The sequence below is a fragment of the Dipodomys spectabilis genome, unplaced genomic scaffold, assembly GCF_019054845.1.
Source record: "Dipodomys spectabilis isolate Male_0828 unplaced genomic scaffold, ASM1905484v1 ptg000030l, whole genome shotgun sequence".
Lineage (NCBI taxonomy): Eukaryota > Metazoa > Chordata > Mammalia > Rodentia > Heteromyidae > Dipodomys > Dipodomys spectabilis.
Window position 1 is genome coordinate 7417507 of NW_024870707.1, and position 19309 is coordinate 7436815.

A 19309-nucleotide genomic window follows, 5' to 3' on the forward strand; every position below is an offset into this window, starting at 1 on the left:
CTTCCGGCTCAGGTCCTCGGCGGCCAAGTCCGCTAGGCCGATGGACAGCGTTTCCCGGAAGTTGCCAGGTTGCCGGCTTCCGGTGCAGTAGGGAAAAATGGCTGTGGTCCCTGTGATCCCGACTCTGGCGCGGGTGAGAGAGCTGTGTGTTTTAGGGTCCCGGGAGGGCGGCAGCGAGGATTGAATTCCATCTTTCTCTGTGGTCCTGGAAACTGTGAGGAACATTCAACTGCCCGTAGCCCCAGGGCAAGGTCAGGTCAAGGCGAGGCTAACCCTAGGAGACTGAGGTCATTCCCCATCCTTCGGGGAGCCACTGTGTGTTCGACTGGTGATGCCTGGAAATGTGCGGGTGGATGGTCGGTCATGGTGAGGGAGCCAGTTCACGTCTCATCTACTTCCCCAGGCCGACGGAGCCCAGACACCTGGGTGGTGCCCCTCTCTCCATACCAGTTCGTAACTCTCCAGCACCTGTCGTGATTTTATAGTATCTGGAGCTTCTCTTCCCTTTTGAGACGATCTCATCCTGTGCCCAAGCTGTCCTCGAGATCCTCAGCCTTCAGAGTAGCTGGGATCCACAGCTGTGCATTATCATGCTGGGATTCTTCTTTTTTTTTTAATGTAAGCATTTGCCTCTGTAAATTCTTGGTCCTGTTTTCCCTTTTTGTCACATCTCTTAATTTTTTTTTGTGGCCTTTTTTTTTGTTTGTTTGTCTAGAGATACTTTAATTTTTTTTTTTTCCTTTTGAGGCCAGACACCAGTGGCTCCAATCCTAGTTACTCAGGAGGCTGAGACCTGAGGATTCCCATTGGAACCCACCCAAAGTGGTAGAGTCCCAGCCTTGAGCACAAAAATAGTGTGCTGGGTGGATTTTCCAGTTTTTCTTTTGCTATTGTTGATTTCTAGTTTTATTTCAGTGTGGTTGAATTTATTAAGATTTACTAAGATTAGTTCTTTAGCAAAGACAATTCATCATCTTAAATTTGTCATCACTTGTTTTTAGTAATACAATGTGCAGTCTGGCAGGGGCATTGTTTCTGTGTGCACTGTACAGAAAAGTCTGTTGTTGAGTGGAATACTCTGTGTCAGCTAGCTATTAAGTTTTATTGTGTCATTCAAGTTCTTTTATTTCCCCCTTTTTTTTTTTTTTGGTCAGTTGTAGGACTTGAACTCAGGGCCTGGGCACTATCCCAGAGCTTTTTCACCCAAGGCTAGCTAGCATTCTACCACTTTGAGCCACAGCTCTACTTCCCAGATTCTGATGGTTAATTTGAGATGAGTGTCATGGACTTTCCTGCCCAGACTGGCTTTCAACTATAGTCCTCAGTTCTCAGCCTCCCGAGTATCTAGGATTACATGCGTCAGACACTGGTACTCTACTTATTTTCTTCTTGATCCACCATCTGTTTATTCTGTTATTACAAGTGGAGTCTTGAAATCAACTGTTGCTATTTTTCTTCCTTCAAGACAGTCAATGTTTGCTTTATAGATCTGGATGCTCTGATGTTGAATACATATGTAATTGTTCTATGTGACAGGATCATGGTTCAGAGCCAGCCCATGCAGAAAAATACATGAGACCCTTATCTCCAATTAATCATCAAAAAGCTGGAAGTGAAGCTAACTCAAAAGTGGTAGAACACTAGCCTTAAACAATCAGTGACAGTGCTCAGGGTCTGAATTCAAGCCTCCTGGATTGGCAACCCCCCCTTCCCCGGAAAAAAAAAAAAAAAAAAGTACTTCTAGATCCTGATCCCAGAGATTGTGATCTAACATGTTTAGAGTACAGTTTAGGAAACTGCATTTTTACTACATGTCACATTCATTTGGTTGGGCTACCATAACAAAACACCACAGAGTGGTATAAACATCAAAAGTTTATTTTCTCATGGTTTTGGAGGCTTAAGGTCCAAGGTAAAAATGTTAACAAGTTTGTTTTTCTAAGCCTCTTTTCTTGGCTTAAAGATGCCAGGACTAGAGCTTGAACTCAGGGCCTTGACCAGTTGTTCAGCATTCTTGCTCATGGCTAGTGCTCTACTACTTGAGGCATAGCTCCAATCTAGCATTTTGCTAGATTATTGGAGATAGAGTGAAACTTTTCTGCTCTGGTTGGCTTTGGACTACAATCCTATAGGTTTCAACCTCCTGAGTAGCTAGGATTTTAATTATGTCCTCACATTGTCTTGTAGGTATACGTGCCTAGTGCTTTTCTGACCTGACAATGTGTCTGGATGTGAATCACTTCTCTAGGTTCATGCCAGTCCAGGTTTTGGGCTTCCTGAGCTTACATGTCTATTTCTCCAAATTGTAGAAGTTTCAACCACTGTTTAAGGAAGAGTTCTGCTCCCTTTTTGCTCTCTTCTGAAACTTTCATAATCTGCCCATTGTTCTCCTTGATGCTCACCTACAAATGTTAGGTTTTCTTCATTTTTCATTCTTTTTGGCTCTGTTTCTCTGATTGAGTAGTTCCAAATAACCTGCCCTTGAGTTTACTGCTTCTTTCTTCTGTTTGATCAGGCTTTCTATTGGATCTCTCTAGTGAGATATTTTTTGTTTTTTTAATTCAGTTATTGTATATTCCAGCTACAAATTTTCCATTTTTTATACTTTCTGTGTCTTTGTTGACATTTTCATTTTTTTCATCGGGTAGTTCTTTTTCTTTTTTTCCAATATGGCAGTTTGAACTCAGGTTCTCAGCTCTTGCTCAGCTCCTTGCTTTATGTTAGTTATTTCAAAGATGGAGTGGACTGTTCTGCCTGGGCTGGCTTCACTCTACAGTGCTGTGAATCTCAGCTTGTTGAGTAACTAGGACTACAAACGTGAGCCATTGGCTTTCAGCTACTTCTGGTTTTTTTTTGTTGTTGTTTGTTTGTTTGTTTCCTGGAAATTTATTCTGTCTTTGGCCATATTTTACCTCACAACTTCACATTAGGATTTGTACATTTGAAAGAAGTTTTTTATGGACTGGCTTCACACCAGGAAAGACCTTTAACTGTCAGTAGTGCCTCAAGCCTTTTCTGTAGGTGTATGGTCTTAGGACTTCATGGACATTTCAATTTGTCCATTTTCTCTTCTGGGAGCGAATACTCTGTGGTTCTTTACGGTGCCTGTGTGAGATACTGTGTCCCCTTGGAACTGCTGCAAGTGGCTCAGATCCCTTATTCCCAGTGGGCCTTAGGCTCCTAAAATACACCAGCTCTTGTCAGTGTTCTAGGTTGGACAAAACAGAAACCAGTCCATCAGCCAGCACCCAAAAGAGCCACCGGCTTTTTTATTCTCAGTCGCCTTTAGGTATGTGGAGTAAGCTTCATCCTGGCAGTATTCTGACAAAGGCAAGACAGAAAGTAGTCTTCCAGGCAGCCCCTTCCCACCCCCACCCCACCCCCCTGCCCTTGAAAACCTAGGTTTAGCTGTCTAGGCTTAGCTCTTTCCCTCCCTGGGATTTTTGGGAACTGGCAAGTGAGTGTTGGCCAGTCCAAACCATTGCCTTTGTTTTCCTGGGCCCCAGTTGATAGCACTTACATTCAGGCAAGGCAGAAATCAGCCCCTTGAGCAATGGCCCAGCAGTCAGAACATAGGACATTGTTTTAGTCTTTTTCCTCTCCAGGTAGAAGCCAGGAGCTGCAAGTTTTCAACCAACTCCCTATTCTGGGGGAAAGGGTACTGTGATTTGTGAGGGTCACAGATTTGCCCCTGCTCTTGCACTCTGCCAACTTGCCACTATGTCTCTGCTCTTCTCTGGATTGGGAGCCTTTGGGCATTTAGGGGCCAGACCATGTAGCTTCAATGTTTAACACAGATGAATGACTAGAATACAAACCATACTGTGAGACTTTTCAAGGAATACAAAGAAGGTGAGAATATTTTGCTGGGATAGTATCCGGAAAGATTGGTTAGAAAGTGAGTCTGCAGTATTCTTTGGCTGATTGTCTTTTTTGAGCCTCACACTTCCGACTTGGGGCAGTAAAGTGGGGACAACATCAGCATAACTTCTTTTTTCTTTCTTCAGTCATGGGGCTTGAACTTAGGGCCTGGACGATGTCCCTGAGCTCTTTTGCTCAAAGCCAGTACTCTACTACTTTGAGCCACAGCTCCACTTCTGGGTTTCTGGTGGTTAACTGGAGATAAGAATCTCAAAGACTTTCCTGCCTGGGCTGGCTTCAAGCCAGGATCCTCAGATCTCAGCCTCCTGAGTAGCTAGCTACTCAGCACCTGACTATAACTTTCTGTGTATGTATGTGCCAGTACATTTTTTTTTTTTTTTTTTGTCTGTCATGGGGCTTGAACTCTGGGCCTGGGCGCTGTCCCGCAGCTCTTCAGCTCAAAGCGAGCGCTCTACCACTTGAGCTACAGCACCACTTCCGATTTTCTGGTGGTTTATTGGAGATAGGAGTTTCACGGTCTCTTCTGCCCGGGCTGGCTTTGAACCATGATCCTCAGATCTCAGCCTCCTGAGTAGCTAGGATTACAGGCGTGAGCCACCAGCGCCCGGCTGATGCTCATTTGAGCCACAGCTCCGTTGTTTTTGCCAGTCCCGAGCCTTGAACTCAGGGATTAGGCTCTGACCCAGAGCCTCTCTGTGCCCAAGGCTAGAACTCCACCACCTGAGCCACAGTGCCACTTCCGGCTTTTTTTGTTTATGTGATTCTGAGGAATGGAACCCAGGGCTTCATGCATGCTAGGCAAGCACTCTACCAATGAGCTACATTCCAGGCCCCTGCAGCTCCATTTTTGGCTTCTTGTTGTTAATTAGAGATAAAAGAGTTTCATAGACTTACCTGCCAGGCTAGCTTCAAACCACGATCCTCAAATCTCACCCTCCCGAGTAGCTAGGATTACAGGCATGTCACAAGCTCCTGACTAGCATAACTGCTTTTTTAAATTTGGGGGCTGGGAAGGTGGCTCAGTGGTAGAGTGCTTGCCTCCCATGCAAGAAGCCCTGGGTTCGATTCCTCACTACCACATAAGCAGAAAAAGCCAAAAGTGGCACTGTGGCTCAAGTGATAGAGTACTGGCCTTGAGCTGAAGAGCTGAGGGACAGTGCCCAGGCCCAGAGTTCAAGCCCCATGACAGACAAAAAAAAAAAAAAAAATATATATATATATATATAATTTTAATTGTTATTATTAAGGTGCAGTACAGAGGGGTTACCATTTCATAAGTCAGGTAGTAAGTACATTTTTTTGGACATCCCTTAGCATAACTTTTTTTTTTTGCCAGTCCTGGGCCTGAACTCAAGGCCTGGGCCCTGTCCCTGAGCTTCTTTTGCTCAAAGCTAGCTCTACCACTTGAGCCATAGCACCACTTCCAGTTTTTTTCTGCTTATGTGGTACTGAGGAATCACTCAGGACTTCATGCATGCTAGTCAAGCACTCTACCACTAAGCCACATTCCCAGCCTTAACGTAACTTCTTAGTGACTAAATGAGGTCTGTTGCATTTAATGCCTCCTAAGTGTTGAGTAAATGACGGATGGTAGTCATGGTTATTATAAAGACCCTGTGGTTGGTTTGTTTCAGATGCTGTCAAGGCACAGCCTGTTGTCTCCTTTGCTCAGTGGGACATCATTCAGACGCTTCTATAGAGGTGATAGCCCATCAGATTCCCAAAAGGACATGATCGAAATCCCTTTGCCTCCATGGCAGGAGAGAGCAGATGAATCCATAGAAACCAAAAGAGCCCGGCTGCTGTATGAGAGCCGGAAGAGAGGGATGTTGGAAAACTGCATCCTCCTGAGGTAGAGAATGGGTTTGGGTGGCACTCCTCTTGGATCGGAAACAGCCTTTGCAGCCTCTTTTTCCTTTGTGTTTTCAGTCTCTTTGCTAAAGAACATCTGCATAACATGACTGAGCAGCAGCTGAACCTCTATGATCGCCTGATTAATGAGCCTAGTAACGACTGGGATATTTACTACTGGGCCACAGGTACGGGGCTTATCACATGAAAGGCTGATCTAAGTCTGAAGTTATATCCCAGGTAGTGACCTCCTTTAATTCATGTAATGAACGCAACCCAGCAGGCTAGTGTTTACCAAAATGTGCAAAATTTGTTATTTGTCAGTTAAGATTCTTTGGTTTTTTTGTTTGTTTGTTTGTTTTGCCAGTCCTGGGGCTTAAACTCAGGGCCTAGATGCTGTCTCTGAGCTACTCTACCACTTAAGCCACAGCACCACTTCTGTTTTTTTCTGATTAGTTAATTGGAGGTAGCCGGGCGCCAGTGGCTCACGCCTGTAATCCTAGCTACTCAGGAGGCTGAGATCTGAGGATCGAGGTTCAAAGCCAGCCCGGGCAGCAAATTGTGAATAAACCTCCAAAAAACCATAAGTGGTTCTGTGGCTCAAGTGGTAGAGCGCTAGCCTTGAGCTGAAGAGCTAAGGGACAGTGCTCAGGCCCAGAGTTCAAGCCTCACAACCAATAACAACAACAACAACAACAAAAGTTTAATTGAAGGTAAGAGTCTCACAGACTTTGCTGCCCATTCTGGCTTCAAACCACAATCCTCAAATCTCAGCCTCCAGAGTAGCTAGTATTTCAGGCGTGAGCCACCAGTGCCCAGCAGGTTCTTTTTTTGTTTGTTTGTTTGTTTTTGTTTTTTTCCAGGGCTGAGAACCGAACCCAGGGCCTTCCGCGCACCAGGCAGGCACCCTTCCGCTGGGCAAAACCCCCAGCCCCAGGTTCTTTGTTTTTAAGACAGAGTTGAAACTCACTCTAACTTAAGCAAAAAGGGAATTTGGTGGGAAAATAGATGAAATTCACTAGATGAAATGGAGTGTAATTTACCAGGTCCAAGTCATGCTTGCTAGACAACAGATCAATGAAGTCAATGTGAAGATCAGTTAAGTCAATGTGACTTGCTGTGTCATTCTTTCCTTTCCCTTGCTGTTCTTTTGTGCTTTCACTACTGAGTAATACTTGATAAAAACAAGTATTCCCAATTCCTAAAAGGACTGTTGAGGGCTGGGAAGGTGACTCAGTGGTAGAGCGCTTGCCTCGCATGCATGAGGCCCTGGGTTCGATTCCTCAGCACCACATAAGCAGAAAAAACCGGAAGTGGCGCTGTAGCTCAAGTGGTAAAGCACTAGCCTTGAGCTGAAGAGCTGAGGGACAGCACCCAGGCCCAGAGTTCAGCCCCCACGACCGGATCAAAAAAAAAAAAAAGGACTGTTGAAATCTACTGTTACAGTTATGTGTTTGTTATTCCTTTCACTTCCCTCAGTCACTTTGCCTCACATTTTGAAGCTCTGATGTTAATATGTAAACATTTAGGATTGTTGTATCTTCCAAGTGAATTGTTTCCTTTAGCAATGCATCTGTCAGTCTTTACAATTGACCATGGCTCTTGTTCTGAGGTGGCTGGTAGTAATCTAGATACTTCAACTTTCTTTAATTAATTTTTGCATGGTATCTGGCTTTCCATCTGAATTAGTTTCCTCTTGCAACCAACATAAACTTTAAATAACATCCATTTATTAGCTCATTATTTTTTGGTTTTGGTTTTTTTTTTTTTTAGTCAGTTGTGGGGCCTGAACTGTTCCTGAGCTCTTTCAGCTCAAGGCTAGCCACTTGAGCCACAGCGCCACTTCCGGCTTTTTCTGGTTATGTGGTGCTGAGGAATCAAACGCAGGGCCTCGTGCATGCAAGGCAAGCACTCTACCACTGAGCCACTTTCCCAGCACCTCATTGGTTTTTTTTTTTTGTCAGAAACTGTGTCCTTTGAACCATGATCCTCAAATCTCGGCCTCCTGAGTAACTAGGATTTCAGGCGTGAGCCACTCTCTGAAATCAGTATTTCAGGGGGTTCTCCATTCCCTTTGGAAACTCTAGGGTAGATTTTATTTGTAAGCCCATGCAGGTTCAAGATTCATTTCCTTGTCCTGAGAACAGAGATTCCCATTGTCATACCATCAGCTGATCTCCTTTAGCTTGAGTCCTTGCTACACGGCCCCTCCCCTTCAGCTTTGAAGAGTCTCTCTCCCTCACATTGAGTCTCAAGCATCTGTCTCTGACTTCCTCCCTGCTTACTACCTGGAGAGAGCCCTGTTTTTAAGGAGCTCATGTGATTTGGTCAGCTCTCTCTAGTCATTTTTGCCACATAATACAAACTAGTTACAGGAGAAAAGTCTCATATCCAGAGCCTATACTAGAAGAGTAAGGAATATTGGAGGCCATACTGTAAGTCTACCTCACATGCCATTCTTTTACCTCATTGGGAAAAGCCCAGGTGTCTTTTTCCCTTACTCTCATACCACAGTCAACATAACATTGAATTGAATTCTGTCAGTGTCAGATCACATGGATTGAGAGCTCAGTCCTCAAGATTGGCCCCCATTTCAGATACCAGGTGCAAACTCCAGGTGGTTTTACCTGTGCCTCTAACCAGCTGGCTATAATTGGGGTTCTCACAACCCCTCACCTCTTGATTAATTTCCTCCAGCAGTTCACAGAACTCATGTAAATACCTTCTTATGTTATCATAAAGGAACTTTTAAAAAAGACACAATGAAGGGAAGTGTGGGGTGATGTAGGGGAGAAAGGGTGAGGAGTTTCCGAGGCTCTTCTGTGCCCTCTCTTGGTGAGCCATCCTCCAGGAACCTTTGTGTGTTCAGCTGTCTGGAAGCTCATAAATCCTGTCTTTTGGGACTTTGTGGAGACTTCATTGCATAGGGATGATTGCTAAGAGACCCAGTAGGAAACACAGGAAGACGTGTCAGTTCAGATCCTTGTTGCAGCATTCCTTCCTTCAAGGTGTGAGACGGCACTTCTGGGATGAGGTGGATCTTATGGCCAGGGCAGAAAATTTCTTCACAGGCAGCTCCAGGACACTTTCTGCTTTGAGCAGAGAGTTATAAGCCAGGAAACATGGCTGGAAATGAAAGTACATGTAAGGAGAAATTGAAAAGAGAAACACTTCTGCTTTCTCTGTTTTTTAAAAACATTTAAAATTTTTTCATCTTACATCCACCATTTCTTTAATATGTCCCTGTGACTTTTCTTTGTTTGGTCATGGGGCTTGAACTCAGGGCCTGGACACTGTCCCTGAGCTTTTCTACTCAAAGCTAGCATTCTACCACTTTGAGCCATCGCACTACTTCCAGTTTTCTGGTAGTTAATTGGAGATAGAGTTTCACAGGGACTTTCCTGCCCAGGCTGGCTTCAAACTGCACTCCGCAGAACTCAGCCTTCTGAGTAGCTAGTATTACAGCTGTGCACCATCAGTGCCTGGCGCGCGCGCGCGCGCGTGTGTGTGTGTGTGTGTTTTGTTTTAGTTTTAGTATTTCCATTTGACATTCCTTCTAACTCCCTGCTGGAATTCCTCATCTTTTCAAATGCCTTGTCTTTAGAGTCTTTAAATTCCCTGAGGTAGTTCTAATGTCTGAGTCATCCCTGAATCTGTTTTTGTATTCAACAGTGTGAGGTTTCCTTTTCCTTTTTTTTTTTTTTTGTTTGCCGGTCCTGGGACTTGAACTCAGAGCCTGGGCACTGTCTCTGAGCTTGTTTTTGCTCAAGGCTAGAATGCTACCACTTAAGCCATAGTGCCACTTCTGGGTTTTTCTGCTTATGTGATACTAAGGAATCCAGCCCAGGGCTTCATGCATGCTAAGCATGCACTCTACTACTAAGCTAACTTCCCAGCCTTTTTTTCTTTCCTTTTTTTTTTTTTTTTGTCATAGGCTTGAACTCTGGGCCTAAAGAGCTCAAGGACAGTGCTCTACCACTTGAGCCACAGCACCACTTCCCTTTTTTTTTTTTTTTCTGGTAGTTAATTGGAGATAAAGAGTCTCACAGACTTCCCTACCTGGGCTGACTTTGAACCACGATCCTCAGATCTCAGTCTCCTGAATAGTTAGGATTACAGGCATGACCACTGACACCCAGCTCTTTTTCTCTCTGTGTGTGTGTGTGTGTATCATATCATTTTTGTTTGTTTCTTTGAGATAGGATTTTCTTATGCAGCCCAGCCTGGCCTCCAACTTAAAATCCTTCTGCCTTAGTCTCCCCAGTGCTAGGGATTACAGGTATGTGCCACCATCTCTAGCTGCATTGTGTAATTTCTCTTGAATGTAAGACATCACGAGGAAGACATTAAAAGACTGAGATACGAGGTAATTTTGGCTTGAAGTGGGTGTACTCCTCCTAGGTTGTTGTGTTGGGGATTGAGTCAGTTGGGTTAAGAGTTAAGCTTAATTTGCATTTTGTTTTTGCTATGTTTACCTTAAGGGCATCATGAGCTTCTTCTGTTACCGTTACCAGAACCTGTTTTCAAAGATATTTTCGGTGTTCCTGTTTTACCCTTATCTGTTGGCCTTCCTATATTTCTGTGCCTCAGAGGGAATTTCCCCTCGTTCTTAACTGCCCCTAACAGAAGATGGCTGCTGGTGAGTTTAAGGAAGGAGAGGCTGGCATTCTCTGTGTGCTCTGGAGCTGCTGCCCCTTATCTCAGGATTAAAGGGTGTCTTGTTTGTCTGATTTTAAAGATTTTTTTTTGTTAGTGTGTATTAGTTATATAAGAGGGTGTCAGTATCTTTTGCATGCATACGAGGTACCCCAATCAAACTCCCTCCCTCCGTCTCTTTCCCCCATCCTTCCTCTCTTCTTCTTCTCCTTCTTGTCAGTCATGGAGCTTGAACTCAAGGCCTGGGTGCTGTCCCTGAACTTTTTCACTTAAGGCTAGCACTCTACCACTTTGAGCCACATCACCATTTCTAGTTTTCTGGTGATTAATTGGAGATAAGAATCTTACAGACTTTCTGCCTGGGCTGACTTCAAACCAGTCCTCAATTCTTAACCTCCTGAGTAGCTAGGATAATAGCTGTGCGCCACCAGCACCTCCTTTCCTCTTCCTTTTTTTTTTTGGTTGGTCATGGGGCTTGAATTCTGGGCGCTGTCCCTGAGCTCTTCAGCTAAAGGCTAGAGCTCTACCACAGCCACAGCACCACTTCTGGTTTTCTGAGTGGTTGATCGGAGATAAGAGTCTCACGGACTTGACTTTCTTCCCCGGGATGGCTTTGAACCATGATCCTCAGATCTCAGCCTCCTGAGTAGCTAGGATTACAGGCGTGAGCCTCCGGTGCCTGGCAGCCTTTCCTCTTGTTAAAGCAGTTCAACAAGGCTTTATTGTTCTGTTTTCATACACATTTATGAATTGCTTAGTCTGCGTTCACCCTCATTCACCATCTGTTCTTCCCCACACTGGTACCTGATTCCCAATAGCCTGTTTTACTTTCCTGTAGTTTTTTTCCAGTGTATATTAGTTGTACAAAGGGTTTTCACCACCATGATTCATATATATGCATATTATATTTAGACAGATTAACTCATTCTGTTCTTCCTCTTTCCTGGTCCCCCTACTTCCCTGTGTCCAACCGCTTTCAGTGAGTTTCCTGTGCCCTCCTTTACTCTTCTGCTCTTCTTCCGGTCTACATCAGTTCTCACCTGAAAGCTGAGAGAGACAGGAATTTTGTACCTGCTCTCAGACAGTAGAGGGTTTCATTATGTAGAGAGGAAGCGCCACCTGGGCCTCTTGTTTCTTTACATGGGAGCTGCTCTCCTCCTGGCCTGCACTTCTGAGGCAGGTTTTCTCCAGCCTCCTGCTCTGCACCTAGTCTCTACCAGGAGCACACCCAGTGTGGGGTGCCAGTTCTACTTGTGTCTGTGGCCTCCAGGGCTGGCTCACACTTGGCTCTAAACGGTAAACTGTTTTAGCTGAATTCTTCTTACCTGTTCTTCCTCCTCCTCCTCTTCCTTCTCCTCCTTCTCTTCCTCTTCTTTTCTTTTGGAAACACTGGGGCTTTAACTCAGGGCCTCACACTTACTGGGCACAAGCTCTGCCACTTGAACCACACCCCCAGCCCTGTCTCTATTTTACGCATATCTGCCACCTGTGAGCCAGTAACCTCTTTGAAGGACTTCTCTTTTCTTACCCATTGTATTTCATTGCCCTGACAACTCAGTTCTTTGACAGCTTCAAGAAAAATCATGCTGGGCACTGGTGGCCCATGCCTGTAGTCCTAGCTAATCAGGAGACTAAGATCTGAGGATTCTGGTTCAGAGCAACCTCGTGCAGTAAAGTCTGAGAGACTCATCTCCAGTTTACTACCAAAAAACTGGAAGTGGCACTGTGGCTAAAAGTGGTAGAGCACTAGCCCTGAGCAAAATAGCTCAGGGACAGTGCCTAGATCCTGAGTTCAAGCTCAATAAAAAATCTTGATAATTGTTTTCTGGCTTTTTCCTGTTGTTAAAGCAGGTATAATACTTATTCCAATTTCTACATCATAAAGAGAAGTCCGACACCCCTTACTCTGGGTTGTCAGAACCTCCCCCTGCCTCCCGAAATTCATTGTTGCCAGGTCCTCTGTTGAATAGAGGGGAATCTGACTTAAGTTGCAAAGGTTCCCTCTCCTGCTATTGTATTAGTCATGACAGCGCAGATCCAGTGCACACTGCCTAATCTTTGCCAACAGGAGGCTTTGTGTGGAATTTGTAGGCTTAGCAAGTGTCTCAAGGGTGAAAGAAACTTTGGAAGTGACAGCAGCTGCCACACTCCTGTGGCCATCCTCATTTCTTTGCTCCGTGCCTTTGTTGCTTGTCCACTTATATCAGGCTCTTGCAGTTCTGTGTGCCTCTACTATCCTTCCAGTAAAAGCCCTTTTTGCTTAAGTTAATACTAGAATATTCATTTCTGTCACTTATCACTGAGGACCTCCAACAAAGAAAGTAAAGCCTTTGTCTCACAAAATTTATAAATTATAAGGGAAGGACTGGGATATAGCTCAGTGGTAGACTTCTTGTCTAGCATGGATGAAGTCTTGAGTTCTATCTCCGGTATCATGGAGGATTGTGGAGGGAGGAAGAGAAGAGAGAGGAGGAGGAGGAGGAGGAGGAAAGAAGAAAAAACAGTGGCAGTATGGCTAAGTGGTAGAGTACCAGCCCTAAGTGAAAAAAGAGAGAAGGAAGGAAGGGAAAGAGAGAAGAAAGGAAAAGGAAGGAAAGAGGGAGGGAAGGGAGCAAATGATAGAGGGAGGGAACACAATAGAGTGATCTCCCCATGTCTGAAAGTAATTAATTCCAAGACCCCTAGTGGATACCTGCAGCTGTGGATAACCCTGAGCCCCGTACATAGCCTATATCACACACCACAGTGTCAGCACACTGTACTGGAGTTAACCTGTGCTTTCGTGTTCTGTGCCCTGCGCCTCTTTGCCTCACTACTCTTGTGCTTTGGACCATTACTAAGGAAAGAGCAGTTACTTGGATGCAAGAGCTCATAATACCTTGATGGTCAAGGCCAAACACTGAGATGACTACAAAGTATTGATAGCAGGTGGTGTACTGATAGCAGGTGGTGTGTGTGTGTGTGTGTGTGTGTGTGTGTGTGTGTGTGTGTAGTACAACACTAAGCAGGACAGTGTAAAATTTCATTATGCTGGTCAGAATAGCATACAGCTTAAGACTTACTATTTCTGGAATTTTCCATTTAATATTTCCAGACTGTGTTTGACTCCGAGGTAAATGAAACTCTGCGGCTCAGATAGGGAGGAATAACTGCACCCAGAAAACAGCGGAAAGGCCAAGTGCAGAGCAAAGTGGTTAAGCCCAAGATTGCTCAGGGCAGGCATCAAGCAGATTCGGGCATAAAGGATCAGATAGTAAATATGGAATCTTGCTGTCATACGATCTCAGTCACGGTTACCCAGTTCTGCCATTGTAACACAAAAGGAACTGTAGATCTTGTGCAAACAATGTGAGCAGCTGTTCCAACAAAACTGTTTACAAATAGAGGCCATCAGCTTGCTGCCAAGCCCTGCCGAGCCTAATGTCCCATCTATTGAGAGGGAGGATGGAGAGGGTCCATTAATACATCTGTGGTTCTTGGCCAGAGCCAGAGTTTCCATTTTTAGGGCCTATACCTGAGCCCTGACTGATGGTGACATAACGCTTTTCTGCCCATTCTTCTCTTGTAGAAGCAAAACCAGCCCCAGAAATATTTGAAAACGAAATCATGGCCATGCTGAAAGAATTTGCAAAAAACAAAAACAAAGAGCAGAGACTACGCGCCCCAGATCTTGAGTATCTCTTTGAGAAGTCGCATTGAGCTAGCTGCGTGTCACTCCCCTTCCTGGCTCGGTATGTGGACGGTAACTGCTTATGACACTGGCTTTGACCTGCTGCTTCTCCCCCTTCAAGTGATGGTCACCCCTGTCTCCTGGAACTGACATGTAAATGTTCAGTGCTTCTCTTAACATGCTTTTTTTTTTTGGTCCTGAGCCTCCAACGTTGTTGGTCAGCATCTAGCATGGGAGGCATCTGGCCTTGTGTGGCTGCTGGGGAGCAGGTCTGCCACAAGAGGGCACTGTAGCAGAAGCCATTGTGCAAGGCACAGCCTCAACCCCAGGGTAGGCAAGGAAAAAAGGCAGCCAGCGCCAAGTGCTGTGTGAAAAGCCACTATCCCACCCCCCGCCCCTAACGGCCCCCCGGCTTTGTCAAAATGGAATTCCCTCCTTAAACCTGGTAGGATCCTTTCTGCCAAGGAAAACTGATCCAAGCCCCCTGAGCGGACCCCTTCAAAGGCACAGCAGGTAGAAGAAGGGCAGCAGGCAGAGCAGCGTGGGCACACTGCATAAGGTAAACCTCCTCATGGTCAGTTTCTCTAAAACGTGCACTTTTGTCATGGGAAGATAATTGAGTATTAAAGAACACCAAGAAAGGGAAGTCAACAGTTCCCCCATCGTCACAATGACTTCCTTTGTCTACTCTCACATAACCCATAGTCCTATTTCTAAGCGTTTTACAAGGTCACAGGCACAGGTTTGCTTTCCATGTGGCCTCCTCATGAACTTGTCCCTTGTTCCTGCTACCTGCATAACCGTTACCTCACGAAATAGCAATACATAAGAAGTAACACATTAGAACAAAATTATCAGAGAGCTTAGGTCTGGGACCAGTTCTGCATGGTTAGAGATGGTCCTCTGAAAGGGGCTTTGCCTGTGATTTATTAGAAATGGTGGTCACTCAGATCAGCAGGGAGAATCCTGAAGTGTTTGCTAGAAGAAGGCCAGCTGGAATTGATGAACACGTGGTTGGTGATCACAGAGCTACAGGCAGGGAGGAAGTAGGTTCTCAGGACTGTTGTGGGGAGGGGGTGTCAGCCTCACCACGAGTCCAGCCTGCCCCTTGGAGTCCCTGGCTAAGGAAGGAAGAGAGCCAGCTTTTCCTTACATAGTGGCTCAGAGCTCAGTGCCCTCACGGGCCTATTTCATAGACAGAAAGTTGGCTCAGAGAGAGGAAGTCAGCTGTCCAAGGTCAGGTAGTTACTGCGTCACAAATCCAGAACTTGGGATGGCTCCGTCTGCCTCAAAGCTCATGAATGTTCCGCTAGCAGATGCTGCTTTACTGCAGGAAGCAGAAAATCCATGCCTCTGAGGATCTTTCTGGGAAAATTAAGGCAGACAAACTACAGTTCTGACTCGTGACCTCCTCCACAGGGGTAGAGGGCTACCAGGTGCTACTGAGAATGCAGCATAGTACACTGGCTACAAGTTCAATTCCTGGCTCTGTTTTTGATATACTGGATTAATGTATTGGCTCCAGCCTTCTCCCTGCCTGGAAGAGCCGAGGAAAGGAAACCCATGATGCTCTTACATGGAGTTCACTAAGAGAACATTTCAGGAGCCTGTGGTCTTCTGAAACAAATCATCCAGCACATCAGCACGGTCATTATCACTACATGCAGGCAAGTTCATCTGCAAGCCAGAGAGGCAGCCTATTAAAGTAGCCACAGCAGAGGGTGTCTCTTCAGCCTGGGAAAACTGGGATGAAAACAGAGCCTGGTGACAAGTCCTTTGATGGAAAAGTCTAGCACGCTCACATAGAGCAAGAAGCAGGAGCGAGGCTTAGAAGGCAGGAGCAGGAGCTTACAGGAGACTCTGGCCATTCTCTCCAGCCTCTTCTGATGTCTCGTGGGGAGAATGTTAAGCAGGCAGTTTATATATAGAAACCTATCTGGACTGGGAGATGTGCACACGAATCGGGCGATGACTTTACCCATTTATCCTGGGCCTGTTACACAACAAGCTCCCGAAGCCAAGTGTGCGGAGTGGGCTTCACCCCCACGGTGGAGCTGAGCCCTCCTTACCCCGATTTTGCCTTGTGTCACATCATGATCGGCTTCCACCACTGCCACCTGGGAATGGCACACTCGTAAAGGAACTGTTCTCCGCCCAGGCTGCTGGCTTCTGTCATCTGGGAAAAGGAAGGATCTTGCTAATCTCAGCTGCTTAGTGTTAGGCCCAAGGGTGCTATGTAAACAGTTTTCCCCTTTATTAGGCATTAAGTAAAACTAGGCCGGCCATAGCACATTTAAACAAAATTAATAAACATATAGAAAAGGCCAGCAGCCCCTGAGGATGCCTGGAAAGAGCAGCCAGACGCATTCCTCTGATACCTGGCTCCTCGCTGACCTCTTTCTGAGCCTGCGCCGTCACAGGAGCGTCTGGCCTGCCCCGAGCAGTGCAAGGTGGTCTCCAGGGTCCTCTTGGAAGGGCTTCTGCATGACACATCAAATTGGGTCAAGGCTGTTCCCTTCTCACCATTTCCTCTCTTCCTCATTTTAAGTCTTCAGAAATCCATTTGCTAACCACCTTGTGCTCAGGCTTTCTGTGCCTCAGGTAGATTGTGTCTTTGGCGGGGAGGGGGGGCACTGGATTTTGCACAGTAGGTGGAGGTCCACTGGTCAGTCTCTTCATATAGGGCAGCACTAATCTATAACCCAGTTTATATTTTTAAACCAAACAGGAAGGATTGCTGTGAGATAGGCGAGAGTCTCACATTTATCCTTCACTCCCCCAGCTGCTCTGTGGCTAGCTGGAGAGAGGAAGGCTAGCAAGCATTTGACTTTGGGGTTGACAGCTCACCCTACAGAACCTAGGACACTGGACACCTTACCCCAAGTTGTTGGTGTGGATACTGGTAAGGCCGAGGCAGTCACCCTGTGCACTCACTTGGAATAGCCCTCCCTCTGGGAGTGACGAGCAGCATGGGCATCTTCTCCCGTGTGGTAAAACGGGATGGGTGGGACTACTCCATGGCTCTGAGACTAAAACCCCCAGTCTAGTTCTGTGGCTCATACCTATAGTCCTAGCTATTTGAGAAGCTGAGGCAAGATCATTTGAGCCTAGGAGTGGAGAGCCAGCTACCTAACAAGACCCCGTCTCAAAAAAGAAAAAAAAAAAAGGTCTATTGGAAGGATTTGGGGGAAAGATGAAGTCATCCAAGATAGTATCCATGTTCAGAAGGGAGGTGTAGAGAACTCCTCTGCTTTATAACCCAGGATGATGACAGGAAAGCTCAAGCCCTATATCTCCAGATACTCTGGCAAAGAAGGGCCAAGTGGACACATGATTGTATGCACCTTCCGCCACAGCAGGTGGCTTTGAACAGCACATGATGTTACCCTGTGCGTTTTGCTTCCCAGTGGGTTTGTTTAGTTAGGTTTTGTTTTTGTGTTTGGCTTGCTTTCTTTTGACACAGGGTGTCACTGGTTGCCTAGGCTGGCCTCGAACCTGCTATCTTTCTGCCTCAGCCTTCTCAGTGCTAGGATTACAGGCTGTGCTGTCATACCTGGCTAGTCAGCTAGGATTTAAGATATTTGTTCATATCTGGTGGTGCCCCTAGAACAAATGTTCAGGGGAGGAGAGCACAGTTGTTAAGAGTGGGGGTTTGAGTCTAGCTCAGTGGTGGATTGCTTGCCTAGCATGTGTGAAGTCCTGGGTTCAGTCCCCAGCATTGCTAGAAAATTGTAAAATAAATAAATTAAAAAGAGCAGCTGTTTGGGAATCACACCTCAGACCTGTGGCACTACCATCTATTAGTCAGTGACCCTGGTCATGTGATTTGACCTCTCCAGACTCCTGTTCCTAGGTGGAAAGGAAGGGATTGGAAGGAGAAGGGAAAGAAGGGAAGGGAAGGAAGGGGCATTGTTCTGGGTGGAAATGAGGTGTGGTTTCATTAGGATCTTGCTCAAAGTCTCAGGAGGGAAGTGAAGGCAGCACTAATCTGAAGGCAGCCGGTGGCCCACGCGCTCCACTCCCCCGCTTTGTCCTCTTGGGCCAGGGCCTTCCTATCCCGGGTCTTGTCTCGCTCATGCTGACAGGCCACCCTCTTGTGGTCAGAGCCAGAGATAAGGTCACACTTGAGCCAAGTACTTGACCTAAGTACGGAACCCTCCAAGGAGGACACACGCAGCCGAGTGAGCCTCCCTGAGTCATGTTTGGAGCTCAGATTTCCTTTGGGTTTGGGTGACATCAATGGAAGGGTTCAAGTACTGGCCTGCACCAAGATTTCCTCCTCACCCTGGGCCTCAGAAATGAGGTGTGAACTCTCAGAGCCTTTGCGTCACTGGGAGGCTGGCTCAGAATTGAACGTATCTGTCAGCAAGCGCACGAGAACTGTATCCAGGTGATCCTAAAAGTTGCTTCATTCCTCCAGCTCCAAGGCTTTTGCTGACAAGCCATGCTGGAGGCTGTGGGGCCAGCCCTCCTGGGAGCAGGGTCATCCCCTGGCTCACCAGCTTCTCCAGCTCCCATCCCTCAGGGTTTTAGTAGATGCTGCAAAAGAGACCGAGTTTCCAGGCTAAGTAGAAACAGACAAGGGATGCTCAGAAATCTAATTTGAAAGATATATTGTAATGGTTTTCACTAGATGCTGGGGATGGGAGAAGAATGTGTTTGGTCTGTCCTTGAGGCACGCAGTGTTTATTCTTCTACAGTTTATTTCATTGATTGTCGAGCAATGTGCTACACCCTGTGCCAGACACAGAGACAGATCAATGAGATATAGCTCATGCCCCGGGGACCTCTGGAGGAGGAGGGACAAATGAGTGGACAGCCACGGCTCTCGGGCACTGGCCCTGACAGCAGGCAGTCCAGAAAGGATCTAGTCAGTTTTAAGATTATGTGGAAGACTCTTCACCCTGCCATGTCCCTGCCCTTTGCCAGCTGTGGGCCTTTCACTGGCCAGTGGGACATCAGTGATTGGGAAATAAGCAGCTGCGTTCTTTTCTTTGACTGTATTAGGGTTTGAACTTATGATCTTGCATGTATTAGGCAAAAAGTGCTCTGTTATGTGAGCTACACTCATGTTCACTTGGACATGGTAAGATGTTTCTGATGGGGCTGTGCAGTGTACATGTTGGTGACCCATTTACTCTTCACTCCCATCCTATCACACAACTTTACTGTATCCAGGTTCATCTCCTATGGATGGATACCCGAGCTGTTTCTAATTTCGGACCGTTAATAAAGATAACTGCAAACCTT

General features: G+C 46.1%; 1 protein-coding gene across 2 annotated transcripts; it reads left to right on the plus strand.

Annotated features, from left to right (window-relative positions):
- Positions 1-13: 13 nt before the first annotated feature.
- Sdhaf2 (succinate dehydrogenase complex assembly factor 2) lies at positions 14-19309 on the plus strand. 2 transcript variants are annotated; one of them, XR_006146978.1, is made up of 5 exons: positions 14-133; positions 5517-5734; positions 5812-5921; positions 13958-14618; positions 19238-19309. XR_006146978.1 is itself a non-coding variant. In XM_042675606.1 (4 exons), exons 1-4 carry the CDS (start codon positions 98-100, stop codon positions 14086-14088), a joined length of 495 nt encoding a protein of 164 aa, XP_042531540.1. In that variant the 5' UTR covers positions 14-97; the 3' UTR covers positions 14089-19309. The 2 variants fall into 2 exon arrangements, 1 of the variants encoding a protein (XP_042531540.1); XM_042675606.1 differs by having other exon boundaries at positions 13958-19309.

What these genes read in the sequence shown, in the direction of transcription:
- Sdhaf2 (XM_042675606.1), top strand. Translation starts at nt 98, where the DNA reads ATGGCTGTGGTCCCTGTGATCCCGACTCTGGCGCGG. An exon ending in TGATCCCGACTCTGGCGCGG is followed by an intron (nt 134 to 5,516) that starts GTGAGAGAGCTG and finishes GGTTTGTTTCAG; the next exon opens with ATGCTGTCAAGGCACAGCCT. An exon ending in TATTTACTACTGGGCCACAG is followed by an intron (nt 5,922 to 13,957) that starts GTACGGGGCTTA and finishes CTTCTCTTGTAG; the next exon opens with AAGCAAAACCAGCCCCAGAA.